Here is a 17,883-nt window from a genome sequence, read left to right on the forward strand (position 1 = left end):
CCGCTGGTAATTTTCGCGGGAGAATCAATTATTCGTTCCTCGTCGGACCTGTTCCACATGAACCTACAAGTAGCACCACAAAATGAAATCTAGCTTTAAGAGACGTTCAGCTTTTAGTATTTATCAATCTCAACTTAAAAAGGAAGATGAAGATTCACAGAAGGAGCAGGAAAAAGTCGTTAAGACCCCTGGATCGAAGAAGAGGCGACACGAGGAAAATTCAACAAGTCGTGCGTCGATTAGGAAAGTGAGCAAACTCGATCGTGCTAGCAGCAAAAGTTTAAACGGTGAGGCTGGCGATGATGAAAGCTTCGATCGCGAGGAACACACTCCGGAAATAGCGGAATCCAAGCAAAGAGGAAAAGGAACGTTGTTAAGCAAAGCGAATAAACTGCGACAGAGCCTGACTTTATCAAGTCGAAAGAAGAAAATCAAAAGAAACGGATATCAAAGCTACGACCGTGGACTGGAGAAGTCTACCAGTAACCTAACGGTGCACAGTTTACCAGAGAAGGCGGGTTGTAAATCGGACAGTGAATTATTGCACAGTGAAGTAGAACAGGATGATCTAGTTAAACTGGACCATGACGAGACTGAAGCTGATAAGCTTTTTTCTTGGTTAATAAGCCCAGTGAAACCTAAGAAATTTTTCAGGTACCGGTTGCATATTTGTTACATGTAATTTCATCTTTACCCTAGCCTGCATGATAGGCACTTTATGAGCCAGTTGAGGCAATTGGGGCATTCTCGTAAAGCATGAGACAAGGCAGCCTTCTCACAAAGATTTTGTGGAGTAGGCTATGGAATATGGAGGACTAGGTGGGGGTGAGTATCTAAAAGGCGCAAGGCTCTAAGGGGGTCTGGGGGCATGCTCTGGAAAGAGACGGTCGAGATTTGAAAGGAGGTAGCTTGATGAGCCGTCAACCAGCTGGGTTTTGAGAAAGCTGCAATGGGAGGACTTGTCTTGTGCTTCATGTGAAATACCCCAGACAAGGAAGGACTCATCTCGCACTTCATGCCGTCTCATGCTTTGAGCGAAATGCCCATTCACCTTGCTTGGGTCATAAAGTGCCTGTGTTGCAAGCTATTTTTACCCCATTCATGTTTATAGTGAAAGTCCTTAATTTAAGGTGACTTTGTAAATGGAGGGATGGGAGACACTTGGCCTGGGCATACAGTGTACAGTCTATGTGTGCCAGTGAGGGTGTGAAATGCTACCTAAATTACTAACCTTATTAACAGTAATAACCTCAGCCTTAGTGATAGTGGACACAATATATGCTTTGCTGTTTCGTTATAAAATGTAACACCCTTGGAGAATAAGCTTGTCTAAAATTGAATAAGATGTTGAGAATATAGAGGCCAAAAAACCATGTCCAATGGTAAATCCCCATGCAAACCAAATAAGTGCCCCTTCCACCAATAGAGGGATGGGTGCCTTATAGGTTATTGCTTTGGAGTTCAGATCTGAAGTTCAAGGTTCAAGTCATAGCTGTCTGTATGACTGAATTATTTCCTTAGACAAAAGAAAAACCTGTCTGACCTCAACCAACTGTATTTAACAATATTGTTCCTCGAGCCTGAATAGGCTCTGAGTCAATTATAAACCATGAGGCTGAAGGCTGAATGGGCTATTGACTCAGAGGCCATGAGGGCAAGAGGTTGGTCAAAAATATCGAGACAAAACAACTCAAGCTGGTAAAACATGATTAAGCCGCCATTGTTTTGGTTTTCAGAGCTGTCGCTTTTTGCTACTAGTGGGCTATAACATATAGCCTAGTAGTAGCTCAACCAATCAGAATGCAGCATTAATAATAGACCACTTGTTGGATTTTTTATAAATAAGGATACCAGCTACATTGTGGTGTTTTTAACCTGGAATTTCTTGTTGGAGGATCCCACTGAGTTGGAATTAAATATTTAACACTGAGGACTGGGATTTAGTGCACCAAACCCTTTTGGCCAACCACTCCAGAACAATGTTTGATATGTGTGAACAACTTGTTCCTGTTCCAGGCTATGCTGTTCAAAAAATAATATGGTACTGGACAACTTTTTGTGTCAATATGAATTTAGCTTTCCAGTATATTGTAAATGTGGCCTAAGAAAATTTTTTTTTTCTATGTGAATCAGTTATATCTTCCCTATCATTTTTTTAGCGATTTATGGGAACAAAAGCCTCTGTTAATAAAGAGACACCAGACAGAGTTTAATGAGGGATGGTTCAGTACTAAAGAGCTGGATGATATTCTAAGACAGGTAACAACAAGATTAATAATAATGCCATACAATAATTTTAAAAAAGTGAAATATATGGTCCCAAAGATGACATTCTCTAAACTGCTGCTTACATAGCCCTGGGCATGTACATCTTCACAATGGTTTCTAAATAGAGGGGCTTATATCAGAGGGCGCTTATAATGGGAATAGAAAAGGTATTTACTGGTTTTTAAGTAACCTGCATAACAGGTGCTTTATGGGTCAAGTGAGGCGAACATGGCATTTCATGCAAAGGGTGAGATGAGCACGAAGCTTCAAAATGTCATAATAAATCAAATTCAGGGGGAGTGGGTATAATGGGATGCATTTTTTCGTTTACAACCAGGAAGATAGTCTTATAACTGGGGTATGCTTATATATAAAGGGGAGTGGGCTTATAACTGGTAGTTTGCGGTATAACTTTTAAGAGAGTTGGGATTTTAAGAGCGATAATATTAAATAATGGTGTATGGCACTGGTGTTAAAAAAGATAAGGCTTTGTTGGATTAGGTAATACAAAGGAGCACAGTACAGCAAAACAACATAAAAAGCAGTATCGGTATATTTACACTGTGGCCATGATGTTCTACACTGTAGTAAAAGTTTAAAGTCAATTCTTGTCAGGGAATAGTAGAAAATTAATATTGATATAGACAGTCACAAGTCAATAACATTTTTGGGTAGAAGCATTTAGTGTCTGTCAGTGACATGTCATCTAGAACTTCACCCTTTGGTAATATTACTATACGCTGTCCTTAAGGTATAATGGAAACAGAAAGTGGAAGAACTTTTCTCATTTCAGCCACAAAACATTCCCTGTTCATATTAAGATCTAGTGCTAGCATAAGGTTATGCTGGCTTAAATGGTTTTCCTATTTCATAACTTTTATTTATTTAATTCTTTTTTCTATAAATTTTTATTTATTTATGTTTGTTCTATTTTTTATCTTATTTTTAAAATTTATTTCCATTTGATTTCCTTTGGTATACAAAATAGTAAATAATTAATTATGCAGGGGTATAGGGTATCTTATTATGTAAACACATCTGAAAATTAGTTTCTGTTGTAATTTAGGGCAGAGCCCAATAAGGTTTGTCAGTATTCTAATAAACGTTTTACCCTTATTAAATAAAATTATCATTATTATTATTATAAGTATTATTATTAGTATTAGTATGATGTACAAATTTTGTTTTGGTTCAATTATTTTTCCTTGGTTTGATGTTTATTTTTGTTTGTTTTTGGCATGGCAATATGTAACAGTGATCAGTGCCAAGAAAGGAAAAAAGACAGGGATATAAAAAAACATGCAATAAATTGAACCACAACATACACTGTTACTTGCTGATATTGGCTATTAAGTGATGCTAAAATTTGAAATTGTCATGATTGTGAGACACAGTCTTTACAAATGCAGTTTTTGTACCTTGCAGTAAAATAATATGATGTCATATGTGTTTTTTTTTTTGTAAATAATAGAAGGTTAGCTATTTCTGAAACATTTTGCAGTGCAATGTTGTCTTTTTTCTAATGTTTTGTGTTGGTCCTTTATTTTTCTTTATTGTTTTATAGCACAGAGTTCAGTTCTCAGTCAACTTAGACGTTACTTCCTATAAAAATGGAGTCAGAGAGACCCATAATCCTAAAGGAAGAGCTCTTGCTCCTGTTGTTTGGGACTTTTATGAGGTTTGTTAACATCGATAGTACTACAATAATGTAGCATATGTACGCCACTTATAACTGTCCATGTAGGAGTAATCTTACTGAGGTGTCCATCTTGTAGAGGTGTCTGTTAACAGAGATTCGACTGTACAACCTTTCTGTCATTGACATCGAAGGAGTTTGATTTTTCAGAGGAGGGTGGCAAGAAGGGCGGGTGGATGGGTCTCCTAGTTCAAAATATCAAGGTTGAGAGGGTAGTGTCGCGGTGTGGGGTGACTTTTTCCAACACTCTTTCGACAGGGCAGATCGGAAACTAACCTTTTTAAATTAACTATCGTTTTCATCAGATGAATATGTCAGATTTTAGTTTGACTAAATTTCCTGCTTGGTTTTAGAATGGCTGTTCTGTAAGACTTCTAAACCCACAAGCATTTTCTCATTCAGTTTGGAAGTTGACTTCACTTTTACAAGAATACTTTGGTTGCTTGGTTGGTGCAAATGTGTAAGGATGTCTTTCAACATGTTATTTTTTTTGTGTGTTGTGTTTAAATATATTATAAATTTCAACTCCAAAACTTTTGCCTTTGGATCAATGTATAGTAGCTAGTGTGAATCATAATCTTAAATTTTAATTGTGCCTGAATGAAATTTAGGCTAAGTTAAACTCAGGACATGGCTCGCCAGCAGTCTCTCGTCAAAGGTATATGTGGAGGCGTCCTGATCATGTCACTGGGGCTCATGGGTCTTTTTACAGCCATTCTCTTGAGGTCAGGCCATTACATTTGCACATAGTGGCTCGTGATTTCCAAGTGTTTTTACTGTTCCCTACCCTTCCCTCCCTATGAAGGTAAGTATGTCAGGTTGCACTGGTTAGCAGTGTGATGGTGCCTGGATCATAATGGTTGCCACTCCCAGGGTTGCCAAGGTTACACATTGCACTTGGCTGCAGTTTGGGGCTCCACCAGCCCTACAGGCACCTCTCCCCACACTCATCTCTGTTGATCAGTTTTTTTAAGTTCAAATGATCTATTCTTTCTCTCTCCAGTTACCTAACTCCACCAGGTTCTCAAGGATTTGCACCACATTATGATGACATTGAAGCTTTTGTCGTACAGCTGGAGGGCAAAAAACACTGGAGGCTCTATAACCCCAGGTTAAAATAATCTTAAAACATATTATTGGATGAGGCTGAGTCTGCAAAATACTTCAGATCATGTGAAAGTTGAATCCAATAATAATTGTTGCATCATTTATGCATTATTCTTACTTTAAACATGCTTACTAAAGGTATGATTGATGTTAAGTTTCCATCTTCATTGTCTGTTCCTCAGGATATAACGGGATCCATGTTTACTCTGGCAGATATTATTCAACAGTTGTCATCTTTTGAGTTGTATTTTTGCTGTTTTGCTATGTTTTTTTTGGCTATTTTTATTTCTTCTACTCAAAGCATGTGGGATTTTTTCACCATTTTCTACCAAGACAACAGTTGAGCTAATGCAACCTCGTACTCTTCAGGGTTTCTCTGTTGCCATCCCTTTTTTTGGCAATGGTCTGCACTAGTGATGCCTTTGTAATAAATGTTATGAACTGAGTCCAAATTAGAGGATTTGTGTGGAGTCATTGGAGCATAACTGAGTGAATGTCTCAGAGACAATTTGCCTCAGAATGCTAGTTTTTGGCAAGTAGGCCTTTTGGATGTTGTTCTTTCATAGTAACCCAACAAATCCCATAATTTCACAAATTTAGTTTTTTATGATGTCACACTTAAGGATTGTCTTTTTTTGTTGTTCTTCAGAAATGATACAGAAGCTTTACCTAGATATTCCAGTGGTAGGTTTTTTCAGTATTGTGACTGAAACCTTCACCCTGCCAGTTTAATTTATGAATATAAAGTTTTATTGCTCACTGAAATTTCCTGAGGTACTGGTCTGTAGAGGAGCTCCACACGTGCTCCCATATGCGTAGCCCCATAGCCAAGAAAATTTATCTGTCCATCCGGGAAATTCTCTTGGTAGTAACGTGGCTGTACATCCCTCTGTCTGTCCACACCAAAGGTCACTCAATGTGATGAAATGGCACACTATCTGGCTAGTATGGGATGCAACCTGATACTGCTCATCCATGTTATGGTCAATTGACGGCTGTCAAACAGGGTATCCGCTGAACAGTATCACATGACCATATCACTGGCTCAGGGTCGACCCATCGTAGTTAAGTATTTCTTTGGAGTTTTCCGCTAACAAGTTACTACTTTTTATCTGATCGCAGGCTCAACTCCAATTTTTTACAACAGGAAAGTTAGAGTTTAAGCTAAAATACATGCTTTTTGTTTGAAATATAAGTTTATTAACAGGAGCGTCACTTTCAGCCTCGGCTAAGTCTTTATATTTAAAAGTAGGTTGAGTTTGATCATCCAGGTGAAGTCAATGTAGTCCTGAATAGGACTGTTGTTGTTGACAGTGACTGACATAGTGACTGACATCAGTCACTGTCAACAACAACAGTCCTATTCAGGACTTCGTTCACCCGGACGATCAAACTCAACCTACTTTTGAAATGACTCCTGGGTTCAAACCTTCCACAGTCTTTATATTTAATTTATTAACTTACTTATTTTGTTAGGTAATTTCAGCCAGGAGGAAATTGGAGAACCCATTCTTGATACAGAGTTGGCTGCTGGAGATGTCTTGTATTTTCCAAGAGGAACAATTCATCAGGTTTGTTTCGTTATCTTCTGCTTAAGCTTTTAGGGTGCTACTTGGTAAACCAAAGAGCCACTGTTTATGTATTACACATCACCGCTAGTTTATTGAATGAATGATACTGAAATGTTAAAAGAGGGTAGATCTTGAGCTGTCAAGAAATACATTTCGAAGAAACGTGTAGCTTTTACTGTGTCTTTATCGTTAGATAGAATTTAAGGAGCTGTGACACGAAATTTAAAATTGAATGAAACTTAAAAATAACCGCTCAAAACATCAAGAGAAGGTATAAATAACTCTGGCAGCAAATACAAAAGAAGGGACGGATTTTCATGATTATCAAATACTTTTTTTAAAGAAATCCGAAGCTACTTACATTTCTGGGCACAACTCAGTTCACATTCCTGACGAACCTTTAGGACCACACTGTGCGTCAGTCGCATGTTATTTTTTTTCTTCAAACAACATTTTTATTGACGGTCTGTCTGTTTCATTCCCTCTGTTTTATTTTCTTTATTTAGGCTGACACTCCAAGTGATACCCATTCCCTGCACATCACTCTGTCAACTTATCAAAAGAATGCTTGGGTTGATTTTATGGAAAAGGTCTGTACTTTACTCAGTAAACCGGCGCTTTCACCCCCAAAAGTAGTCAAAGTCAAAATTCAACAAAATTTCCTAAATTTCATTTTGTGAAACGCTGAAATAAAAATAGTACCAAGTGAAAGTTCTGCCAAAGTGGTCTCTTATTAGAGAGCTTTAGATTCTAAGACGAAAACGGCATCGAGAACGAGATTTTCTCAATACTAAGTAGTTCGCGCGCGCGAACCATCGTCATTATGGCGGGAAGTGTGGTATCCGTCGTCATTCTACTACGAGTTTTAGCGAAAATGTGGTAGTGGCGAAAACAAGTTATCAAATGTTAGGAGTTTCATCATTTAGCGATCGGGAGGGGGCTTTACCTCCTTCAAGGGAAATAAGCGTACTAACTTTTGTGGTGAAAAAAAGTACAACGAAGCTTTCCGGGGTGTCTATTTTTAGAGAATAGGCGAGAAAACTTAAAATTAAAAATTAAATGTCGTCCTCGTCCTCGAATCTGAAGCTCTCTATTATTCGTCACACTAAAGGATTTCGTCCATAGACTCAAAAGTTAATACCACCCTACTAGTTGAGAGAGACTTCTTCATTCACTCTGGGATTGAAAGGTTAAAGATTTTCCAAAACATCCGTTTTGTAACTGAATTATTGTAAAGCGCGCCGCATTAAAAGTCAGAATTGCACAGTAGGCCTTGTACTAAGAGTAATACTCGCCAAATAAAAGTACGTTCGACACCTGCGGCAGCAGCTGTAAACTTACCACAGGTGGAGCTCACGAGTTTCTGCCATATTATATCAGACGAAGGTCTCTTTGGAAAGTGTACAGCAGCTGCTTTCACAAAAAAATTATGCTTTTGCCGTTAACACAGTGGAAATTCTTGAGAAATAGATGAAGTGTTACTCGATGCACTAGAAGCAGATGATACGTGAAAGAACTGTGATCGAAAACGAGACAAAATAATACAGTGGAACCTCGATATAACGAAGGCCAAGGGACTAACGACGTTTCATTATATCGAGGTTCTTTTTCACATATATTACTATTAGTTGGGTAAAGAATGTCATTCGTTATTCCGAGGACGTCGTTATATAGAGGTTCGTTATATTTAGGTTCTACTGTATGACGTTAGTGGTCTGCAAAGGTTTGCCATGTTAAATGCTAGTGTGAAAACTATGACCCAGCCGCTGCGAAAAAACAAGCCAATATGGCCAAACGATTGTCCGTCAAGTGAAATCTCAAATTTTCTTACTGTGACTCGCAGGAACCCCAACAAAAGACTCTAGATTAGAATTGCGTTCTACTGCGTCGGACGCAACTATTTTGTAGAATGTTAAAACTGTAATAAGTTATTTTAAATTTGTTTTTAGTTGATTCCAGGAGCACTGCAAACCGCATTCGAGGAGGATCTTGAGTTCCGTCAGGGTTTGCCACTTAATTATCTCGACTATATGGGTGTGGCAAATTCAGAGTTGGTAAGCTTCCGTGGGTACTGCCATGAAGGGTATGGTTTTCAAGCAGATTAGTCTGGGATAGGGTATACAAATCAGAAACGTTAGGTTTAAAATAGGGCTCACTTTCCAGGAAAGTGGTCAATGGGTTGAAAATTTTAGTCTAGATTAGGAATGCCGGGAATTAATACTTAAAAATATGAAATCTGCAATTGAAATTTGCCTGCAACTTAATTTAACAGCAAAGAAAGCATCGACCTCCATAGTTTGTGGAAAATAACGACTCAAGGATAGGGAGGGAGTTTGGGAGTTAAATCTTAGCAAAATTCAGCTGAACTAGCTCAGGTATATATAGGCTAAGGGTTCCGGGTCCCGGCGGCACATCCCCACTCAAGTTGCTGATAGTGAAGATGTGGTTTATGCTACGACTGAATAATTGTCACAAAAGAAGGGGGGGGGGGGGGGGGGTGAACTTACGGCTTTGGAGTGTGGAAGGCTTAGTACAAACAAAATTTATTTTCCCGTGGTGGCAATTGTATTTTCGGTGAGATTAGGGAGCTTAAGCAACCACTTTTGCGATGGTAACGAGAGCGGCAAAAAGCAGTAATATCAGTAAAACAACAACTCTGCACGTGCGTCACGGTTTTTGTACATTCCTTTGCCGTCGTCCCTCCACTGCAATGAGTACGACTTCCATTACACCATTTCCGAGTTTCAAAAACTCTCACTTTCAAAACAAGGCTTCGTGCAAAATCTTTCCTTGGAAAATTGGTTTAAATCGCATGAGAATAAAAAATCATTTTCATATCAATAGCTTCGCGATTAGCGTCGCTTTGAAACAGAGGCTTGGGGCAGGTTTTGATGTTGTGGTTGCTTACCGACTGAGTAGGTTTTCCTTTGCGTTTTTACATTGTTAGCATCGCGTATGACTATTATTTCTTAGAAATTATTCTTCTTGTCATTTTTTTTAGAGCAACAAAGAAAGAACAGACTTCCTCAGGAAAGTCGAGAAACTGATGATGAAATTAGCATCGCATGCTCCAGTGGATGCAGCTGCTGACCAGGTATACTGGGTGACTTTTGTCTTTAACTTCGACCAGTCCATGAAGACTGGCAGAGCAAAAACTTCAAAACAGAAAGTCTTTTCGGCTAATCTCGTAAAAGAGAAAACTACTTGATTCTAAACTGCTTCTTAGATGTATCTATTTCAAGGAAAAATAGTCAAAGTGCTTCCTTAAACTTTTTGGCCGAAAATAAACGATATTTTTTGTTGTTCTTCTCTTCTGCATAGATGGCTGTTGGCGTCCTTCGTGATTGCTTACCCCCAGTTTTGACAGCAGGTAAAAGAAGAAACGGTGATATTGACTTCATTTAACAAGTATTTCCTCCCTTGGATTCCACTTGTTTTGTTTCGTCGCCGTGGGATTTTAAGCAACGAAGGCGACGGAGGTGGCAAAAAAGTGAATTCAGGCTGTTTCAAAATTCTTCGCTCTTATTCCAGATAGTTCTATTTGTCAAATTTTGATGAACTTTTCTGGGGTTGAATTCTAAAGGACTTTGTCTAGGTTTAAAAAAAAAATGATATTAAGCACTTCCAAGTCTTGGTCGTGCGATGACCGCGAAGAAATGTAAGAAAAAGTGTGATGCACGTGCAAAGTTGTTGTTTTGCTGATCGAAACCTATTGCTTTTTTGCCGTTCTTGTTACTGTCGTCGTTCGTTCAGATGTGATTGCTAGGTTAGCGATATTTTTCGAAATATTTTTTTGGAGGTCGGGGGACCCCAGGTGGGTGAAGTAACCGCTTAGCTTAGGTAACCCGCCTGTCCATATAATCTTTCATTTCAATTTGATCACGTTTACGTGATAGGTGGGGTGACCATATGAGAGATTATATGGACAGGCCGGTTACCTCTCCCATCTGGGGTTCCCCACCTCCACGTAAACAGGCTCTTAAAGATCCGACGACCTATGAGTCCCGTTCGTGCACATTCCCTCTGGGCAGGACTGTGTCCAGAAAAGCTGGTAAATAAAACAACAACTTTGCACGTTCATTACCCTCTGTTGCCTGTTTTTGCACGACTACGACGTGAGGTTGCCTACTTTTATATACTAAGGAGGACGTAAACAAGTGACTACGGAATTTTTATTTGTTTGTCTGAAATTGGATATGGTTCCTAGAAATTCAATTTCAGAGGGGTTCGCCTACATGTGACAAAGTAATTGTCATAATTGGGTAGGAATAATCGCGAGGAAGACTGAAAGAAGACAAATTCACTTTTTAAGCAACGTTTTCGCTGCCATCGCTTCCTTGGACCGTACAGTCCCTATTATCATCATCGCCGATATCACAGTTCTGGTTATCATCATCATCATCGTTATCATATTATCACCATCGTCGTCACAATTATCATTTCGTGTTATTATCTCATCATCACCATTATCGTTGTTTCGTTATCGTTACTGTCTTTCATTATTAATATCGCTATCTTTTCGGATCGAATTTTGTTGAGGTTCTCTTTTCCAACTGCTTAAGGATCCAGTTGTTCCGGGTATTTTCTCAGTTAACTATAATCCTGGCCAAAGATCCTTGAAACACCCATACATTTCCCTTTCCCTCTACAATGTTCAGATGTGATTGCTAGGTTAGCGATATTTTTCGAAGTGTTTCAAGGTTTCTGTCCGAGATTGTGGCTTTTTGTTTATGCTGTTGGTTTATTCTTAGGAGAAACAAGTAAAAGCATTTTTGGAGGCGAATCTTCATGGAACGACGGCAAGATTTCTGACAAAGTTGTAATTGACGAAGAGACCGAAGTTAGGATCATACGAAAAGGGGTTGCAAGGTACGAACGTTTAAAGTAGATTTCTGTACATTTAGAAAGCTGACGTCAAATCTAACTGTACATCAACTCAATGTCGCATAGAGTGTTTTCACTCACGTGGCCAGTATCTATGCAAATTTATTGGAACAAAAGAAAGCGTTTACACGAGAAAAGAGTTCGACTCACGAATCATTGGTTTGGAACACCAACATGGCTGCCGTTTCATTGTTTGGGAACACCAATATGGCCGCTATGAGCTCATTTGAAAACGCTCCATAACGCTGTTTCACTTGCAGAAAACCCACTCGAAGATGCTCGATTGTTTTTCTTCATCTTTTTGTGGGTATGCGGTTTTGTTTTCGCGGCGAGGAGGAACACTATATGGTGGGCCAACATAACTTGACAGTTCCCATTATGATCTCTTGGTTGTGCTTAGAACAAACGAAAATAAAAGTAGAACTTAAGACAGATTTGATCAGCACCATGTATATACACAAGATTAATTTTCTAATATGGCAAATAAAATAAAAGTACAAACTTCGATATCAGATGTAACGCTAGAATAAACACGTGGATGTCTAACCTTTTGCTGGCATTGAAAAAAAGGCCAGTATCTTCCATGTATTTCAAGTTAATAATTGTTCTTACTATATAACTGAGTTTATTTCTGTTGATGTCTTTCCAGGCTGGTTGTTGAAGGTGAAGGCGTAAACGTTTATCATACATTAGGAAATTCTCGAGTGTATCACGAGTGTGAGCTGGACAATTTAGAGCTTGGCTTGGAGGTAGAGTGGAACCTTTTTCTGATGATCAGGTTTTCCTTTATAAACTCAAGAAAATGGCCTCATCTTCCTAAGATACACCACTCGCATATCTCCCATAAGGCACCTTATTTGCCCCCCCAAAATTTTGCATAACCTTTGTTTTTCATCTCCCCTGGGTATTACACCCGTCTCAAGAGAAACTGAAAACAATGCTTATGCAAAATTTTGGGGGCAAATAAGGTGCATTATGGGAGATGTGCTATACTTTGTAAATACATACAACAGATACAGACTTACCCGTTTACAACTTTCGTCAACGCGTGAACGATAGTTAAACTAGCATTTTCGCTTACCCTAGGGGAACATGTTTGTAAACGTAGAAGTATCGTTTTTCTGTGGACAGCGGTAAACGCATGAGTTGAAAACGTTGGTTAACCTTTATTGCTAAATTAAGCGGTTCGTGTGGGCATGTGCATAGACACTGTGAATGTTTACTTCGAACTATCGAATTTGATACACAAGTATAGTTTTGGGATCGCACACTTGCGAAGGTTTACAAAAGCGAATTCCCAGTTTTGTTAGCCGGTGGTTATAGCACTCGCCTCACACCAATTTGGCCTGGGTTTGATTCCCGGCGAGGGCGCCATATGTGGGTTGGGTTTTTCCGTTGGTTCTCTCTCTTGCTCCGAGAGGTTTTTCTCCGGGTACTCCGGTTTTTTTTCTCTCCCCAAAAAACAACACTTGCAAAATTCCAATTCGATCTGGAACGCCCGGGGACATTTTAACGAGTTCTTAAGAATTCCCAAGTGCTTCACGGGGAAACAAATAGACCTTGTCACGGTTTTGGAAGCCATTTTGACTAGTGAAATTACAGTGTTTGTATGAGAATCTAATTTTTTCAGCAGAATCGTTAGGAGTGAAGCTTTAGTTTACAATTCATATGTTTTTCAGAACAGCCGTTTTACGGAATTTATTCGACAATAGATTGTCACACAAACACTGTAATTTCTCCCGCGGTTGCCTACTCGTCAAGATGGCTTCCAAACCGTGATAAGGTCTATTATAATTACACTTACAGTAAGCTGACTACTACATGCACACCTACATGTAGGTGGGCAATGAAACTTCATGGTCATCATTTCACCTCGGCCTCTTTGTCAAATGTTGCCAATTTTTCCTGGAGATGAATAGTTAGGGGCCGCATTCAAGTTCCAGAAAAAAAAACAAAAGAAAATGTCCACATCTTATGCTTACGTTCGTTCACCTCCCCCACAAAACTTGGCGTGAGCAAATTTCACGCCGTTTTGTTCAGAGATCAGGACAGCAGTGTACCAACAATTTGCCACCAGAAGCCAGAAGAAAACTGGGCGTAGGCTTTGATAAATTGTCCTCGAAAAAGTAGCATAGTACGCTACTAGCAGTGCTCGCATATTTATAAAATTATGCGATAATTATGCTAGTTTTTGTAAATTATGGTCATTTTAGACAAAAATGCAGAAATAGGCCACTTCCGAGTTCCCCCGGGTGTCTGTATCAAAACGAGGTTAAGTGCTCAACCTTTGATATAGAAATGATTTTTCATTCTCATGCAAATAAAACTCATTAACGATCCCAGAAACAATTGCGGCAGGCATTTCGGCTCCAGTTACCTTCTCGTTTCGAAAGAAGCAAATTGTGATGCACGTGTCATGCACGTGTAAAGTTGCTGCTTTGTTGTTGTTGTTTTTTCCCCTTATCTATATTCGCCGTTTTCGGGGATTTTCTCAGTGAAACCAGCAAATTTTTTCATTTTTTTTCCTGTGTTCCTAGGCTGGTCCAGTAATTGAGGTGATATTGAACCGTCACCCGGAATATATCAAAGTGAAAGATTTGCCTCATGATGATAAGGACTTCAAAGTAAGCTTTAAATACAAGTCTCTAGTTTTGTATTTGTGCTTGCATGCGCTAATTAACGTGACCAACATACAGTTGAACACTCTATCAAGCGGCCACCCTCTATTAAATGGTCAGTAATCAAAGCCCCCGAAATAATTGTAGAAAAGAATAAAGAATAAACCAATATAAAGCAGCCACCTCTATCAAGCGGCCGCGCTCACTTTTTGGCCGTCCCAACGAGAGTTCTCCCATTATTGTCACTCTATTAAGCCATGAGGCGCTTGATACACTTGGTTTGACTTCTTTTTAAGAAAATGATAAAGGAAAATACAGTCCGAGATAGAAGGTGGCGACCAATTGTGGACCAGTAAATATGCTTCCCCCGCGCCGTCGCGCGGCGTTTGTTTCAAGATAAAGTGATGTTTGTGCTAAAGATTATGCCAATTTAGGGCGATTTTCTCTTGAGCGGCCAACCTCCATCGAGCCGATTTGGCGGTTTCCCAAGGGTGGCCGCTTAACCCTGTAGGCACTTAGAGTGATCAGCATCAAATTTCTCCTTGTAATATCAATGCTTTGTAAAACAGAGTGGTTATGAGAATTACAGACATGATCACACAAGATAAATTTGCTCGATATTTTATCAACTTCTCTCCACTACATCTGTAGGTAATGAGTAGGGGCAACAATTGAGAATTCAAGTTTTGATCTTAGGGTTTAAAAGGTTAATGGAGGTTCAACTGTATTGCTGTAACGCTCAATGATGTTTGGTCATTTCTGTTTTCAAACAACAAATTACCAAAGTAATGGCCTAAACTGTTAGATAGAACCTTATTTTTTTAGCCATAAGTAGAGTTAGCTCTCTCTTTCTGTAAATCGAACTCTTGCAAAGCCCCATTTACAAGACATTCAGTTTGGGTCCGGCACTCCTTAAAATGGGCACGCGGGCCGTTTCTTTTGGCACGGCCCGCCCAATTTTTTGCTGTGTAAGTGCAATTTTTTTGGCACGCGGTCCCGAAAAAATCAGGCGGGCCAGGACCACCTCGGGAGGTGGTCGCAAAAAGTGGCCCGCGTGCCTAAAAGAGAACTTCCGGGGCATTTGGTCAGCGATAGGAAATCACTCACGCCATTTTTCTCGTTATAGCTTCTTGATACAAGTCCACACAAACGAAGTGGACACCCCAAATAAGTTTGCAATAGTTTTATACTCGGATGTGGAAACGAGATAATACCATGTTATCGCAAGTCGACGATTTAGAGTAACGGCCTTTCGCATCGGTGTATCCTGACGAGCAATATCTTCGGAAATCTCCTGCAGAATATATTCAAAAATTCCAAGGGTTTCTCTGAAGTTTTATTACCACAAGTCAAATCTTGCTTCAACCATGTCAAACCATGCAAAAGAGCGAGGATGTGCCCACACCTCTTTCAGTTCACAGAGGATTTCAGCAGCTCAAAATATCTACCAAAAGGCCGTATTGTCGGCGATTAAGTACCTTAAAAAATTGTTTAGAAATGATCTTGTTTCGTTTCCTTCGTTTCCTTTTCTTTTTTGTGAGCTTAAAACCCACAAAATTGCTTTTTGTACTCGTGTATCCCCCATTTTTTACTTCTTTCACTTCAATGTTTTGTATAACCCGCGGCGAAAAATTATGCTGATCCTTTGCTGATCGCTAAGTGCGGGTGACTTTTGGCGGGAATTTTATGTCAAGGCCTCAGGAACCACTGTAAAAATGCCCGGTGGCTCAATATTTTAAGTGTGCCTTTCCTAGTTCAGTGGTGCCTGCACGAAATCAACATTGACACAAATTGTCGTGTAAATGACGCAGGCTGTGCCCTAGATTTACGGCTCGCGTGCCAAAATTTAGTAGTGCCGGCCCCCAAAATGAATGTCGTGTAAACCGACACCTATAGTTGGTCTCTACCGTTTTTTATCACTAAATCTTATTGTAACCAGCCTGTCACGATTTAACTTCACACAGCGTTTTAAAAAAAGCTATCGAGCTACTTTGGAGCTAACTCAAATTTTCCGGAAAATTTCAAGTGCCCCAAAACACTCGTAAAAGAAAATTCTAGTAAAAAGTTGATGGTTAATGTGCATTTTTTTCTCCGGTTTCTCTTTCAGATCGATTTGGTGACGTTGCTTTACGAAAAAGGAATTCTTCTCAGAAAATGAACCAGATACAAATTGTATCGTTCCTTACAAGCTGTATAAATTCGTTGACCTTTTTGCCGCTCCAGACACTCAATGTGATAGTAAAGGGAGCCTTTTTCGAACGCACAAGATGAAAAAGACACTTGCCTTTGTTAAAGCATGGTGCTTCTTAACTTGTACAACTACGCTACTTTGCGTTTTGTCATCTGCGTTTATGGTTATGGCTTATTAGCATTGACCGTGCTCCACAAGAAACCTTTTGGCAAAAATAAAGGGAAATAAATGCAAAGAAGATAATCGCTGTTAAAAACGCAACTTATGCAGTTGCGAAAAGAAAGCCTGATAAAATTTAGGCTTGCCGGGTTTTGAACCCATACCTCTGCGATAGCGGTGCAACGCTCTAACCAATTGAGCAAGCAGGCTACTAGCTCCCGGTTGGCTTGCTAGCTCAATAACCCACGTTCGATATATTAAAATTCTAACATGACTCCGATGCTTTAGGGTCAAACTTGCAAATTTTTCACTACTCTCTTGTCTCACAATTCCCAGAAGAGAATTGAGCACAAAGAAACCCAAACCAAATCTAGAAGAATGACCAGAAAGGTTGTCGGAAAAAGTGCACGCGACAATCCCTTATTAGGTGTTGTGGATGGTTTTGAGTTCTCTGTTCTTCAAAGAAATTTGAAAGAATGGCAGGAGAGGCCATGGACATATGTTTGCAATTGCTAAAGGAAAGCAACAAAAGTAGGTTCGACAGCTACAGTGTCAGGAACAGTATATTGATCATATCCCATATTACCTTTCGGGGTTGTGGCGTGCACATTTTTTTCGACAACCTTTCTCGAAATAGCTGTGTATCGAACATGCGCTATTGCTTAGAGATCTACACAGGTATCGCAGAGGTCAGGGCTCGAATCAATCCCGACATGCCTCAATTTTCAGATTTTCTTTTCCAAGCTGTTTGAGTTCTTCGGTTCCAATATATGACATTCATGAATTCCTCATTTCAAAACAAAGAGAGCTCTAAACGCGCGCTAACAAAAAGCTTGGTAAACAACCAGGTAATCCGCAGTGCCTGATGGAGTAGTTTCTTATAAATCATTATCAAATCAGTTAAAAAGATTTAGGCCACGCATTCATTTATTTATATCGGAGTGAATAAAAATTGTAAAAAGTGTGACGAAAAATGAAAATTAAGTTAGCTTCTAGTAAGCCTGTGTACAGACGCCTCCACCGCTCATTTTTTTTTTTTTTTTTTTTTTGGGGGTGGGGGGAGTGGGTGTTTGTGCACAGGCTACGTCTGATAACTGTTGAAATAACAGTTAAAATAAATTACAAGGTGAGCGTTTTCGCATATTTGTCACGCAACAAACGAACGCACGACATACTTGAAGATGAAGACTGCATCTCTCATAATTGGGACGCGTTTTTTCCTGCGTTGTCCACCGAATACGCACTATACTACAACTGCTAACAGAACTGGGAGATCGATATGGGTTTCTGGTTATTTTCGTCATTGACCTTTTACATGTTATTCGTGGGTCATTTTTTTACTCACTGCAATGAAAAACATGAAGGCCTCGGTAGAGCGGTTAGCCGGTG

At 39.4% G+C, this 17,883-nt stretch overlaps 1 protein-coding gene across 1 annotated transcript; it reads left to right on the forward strand.

Annotated features, from left to right (window-relative positions):
* Positions 1 to 50: 50 nt before the first annotated feature.
* LOC140943001 (ribosomal oxygenase 1-like) lies at positions 51 to 17,438 on the forward strand. Its single transcript, XM_073392027.1, has 15 exons — positions 51 to 654; positions 2,160 to 2,259; positions 3,833 to 3,946; positions 4,318 to 4,424; positions 4,968 to 5,075; positions 5,721 to 5,755; positions 6,548 to 6,642; positions 7,149 to 7,232; positions 8,592 to 8,696; positions 9,644 to 9,736; positions 9,964 to 10,012; positions 11,394 to 11,511; positions 12,176 to 12,275; positions 14,064 to 14,150; positions 16,252 to 17,438. The coding sequence occupies exons 1-15, from the start codon at positions 83 to 85 to the stop codon at positions 16,300 to 16,302; spliced, it is 1,818 nt and encodes a 605-aa protein (XP_073248128.1). The 5' UTR covers positions 51 to 82; the 3' UTR covers positions 16,303 to 17,438.
* The last annotated feature ends 445 nt before the right edge of the window (positions 17,439 to 17,883 follow it).

Source organism: Porites lutea, chromosome 7 (genome assembly GCF_958299795.1).
Source record: "Porites lutea chromosome 7, jaPorLute2.1, whole genome shotgun sequence".
Classification (NCBI taxonomy): Eukaryota; Metazoa; Cnidaria; class Anthozoa; order Scleractinia; family Poritidae; genus Porites; species Porites lutea.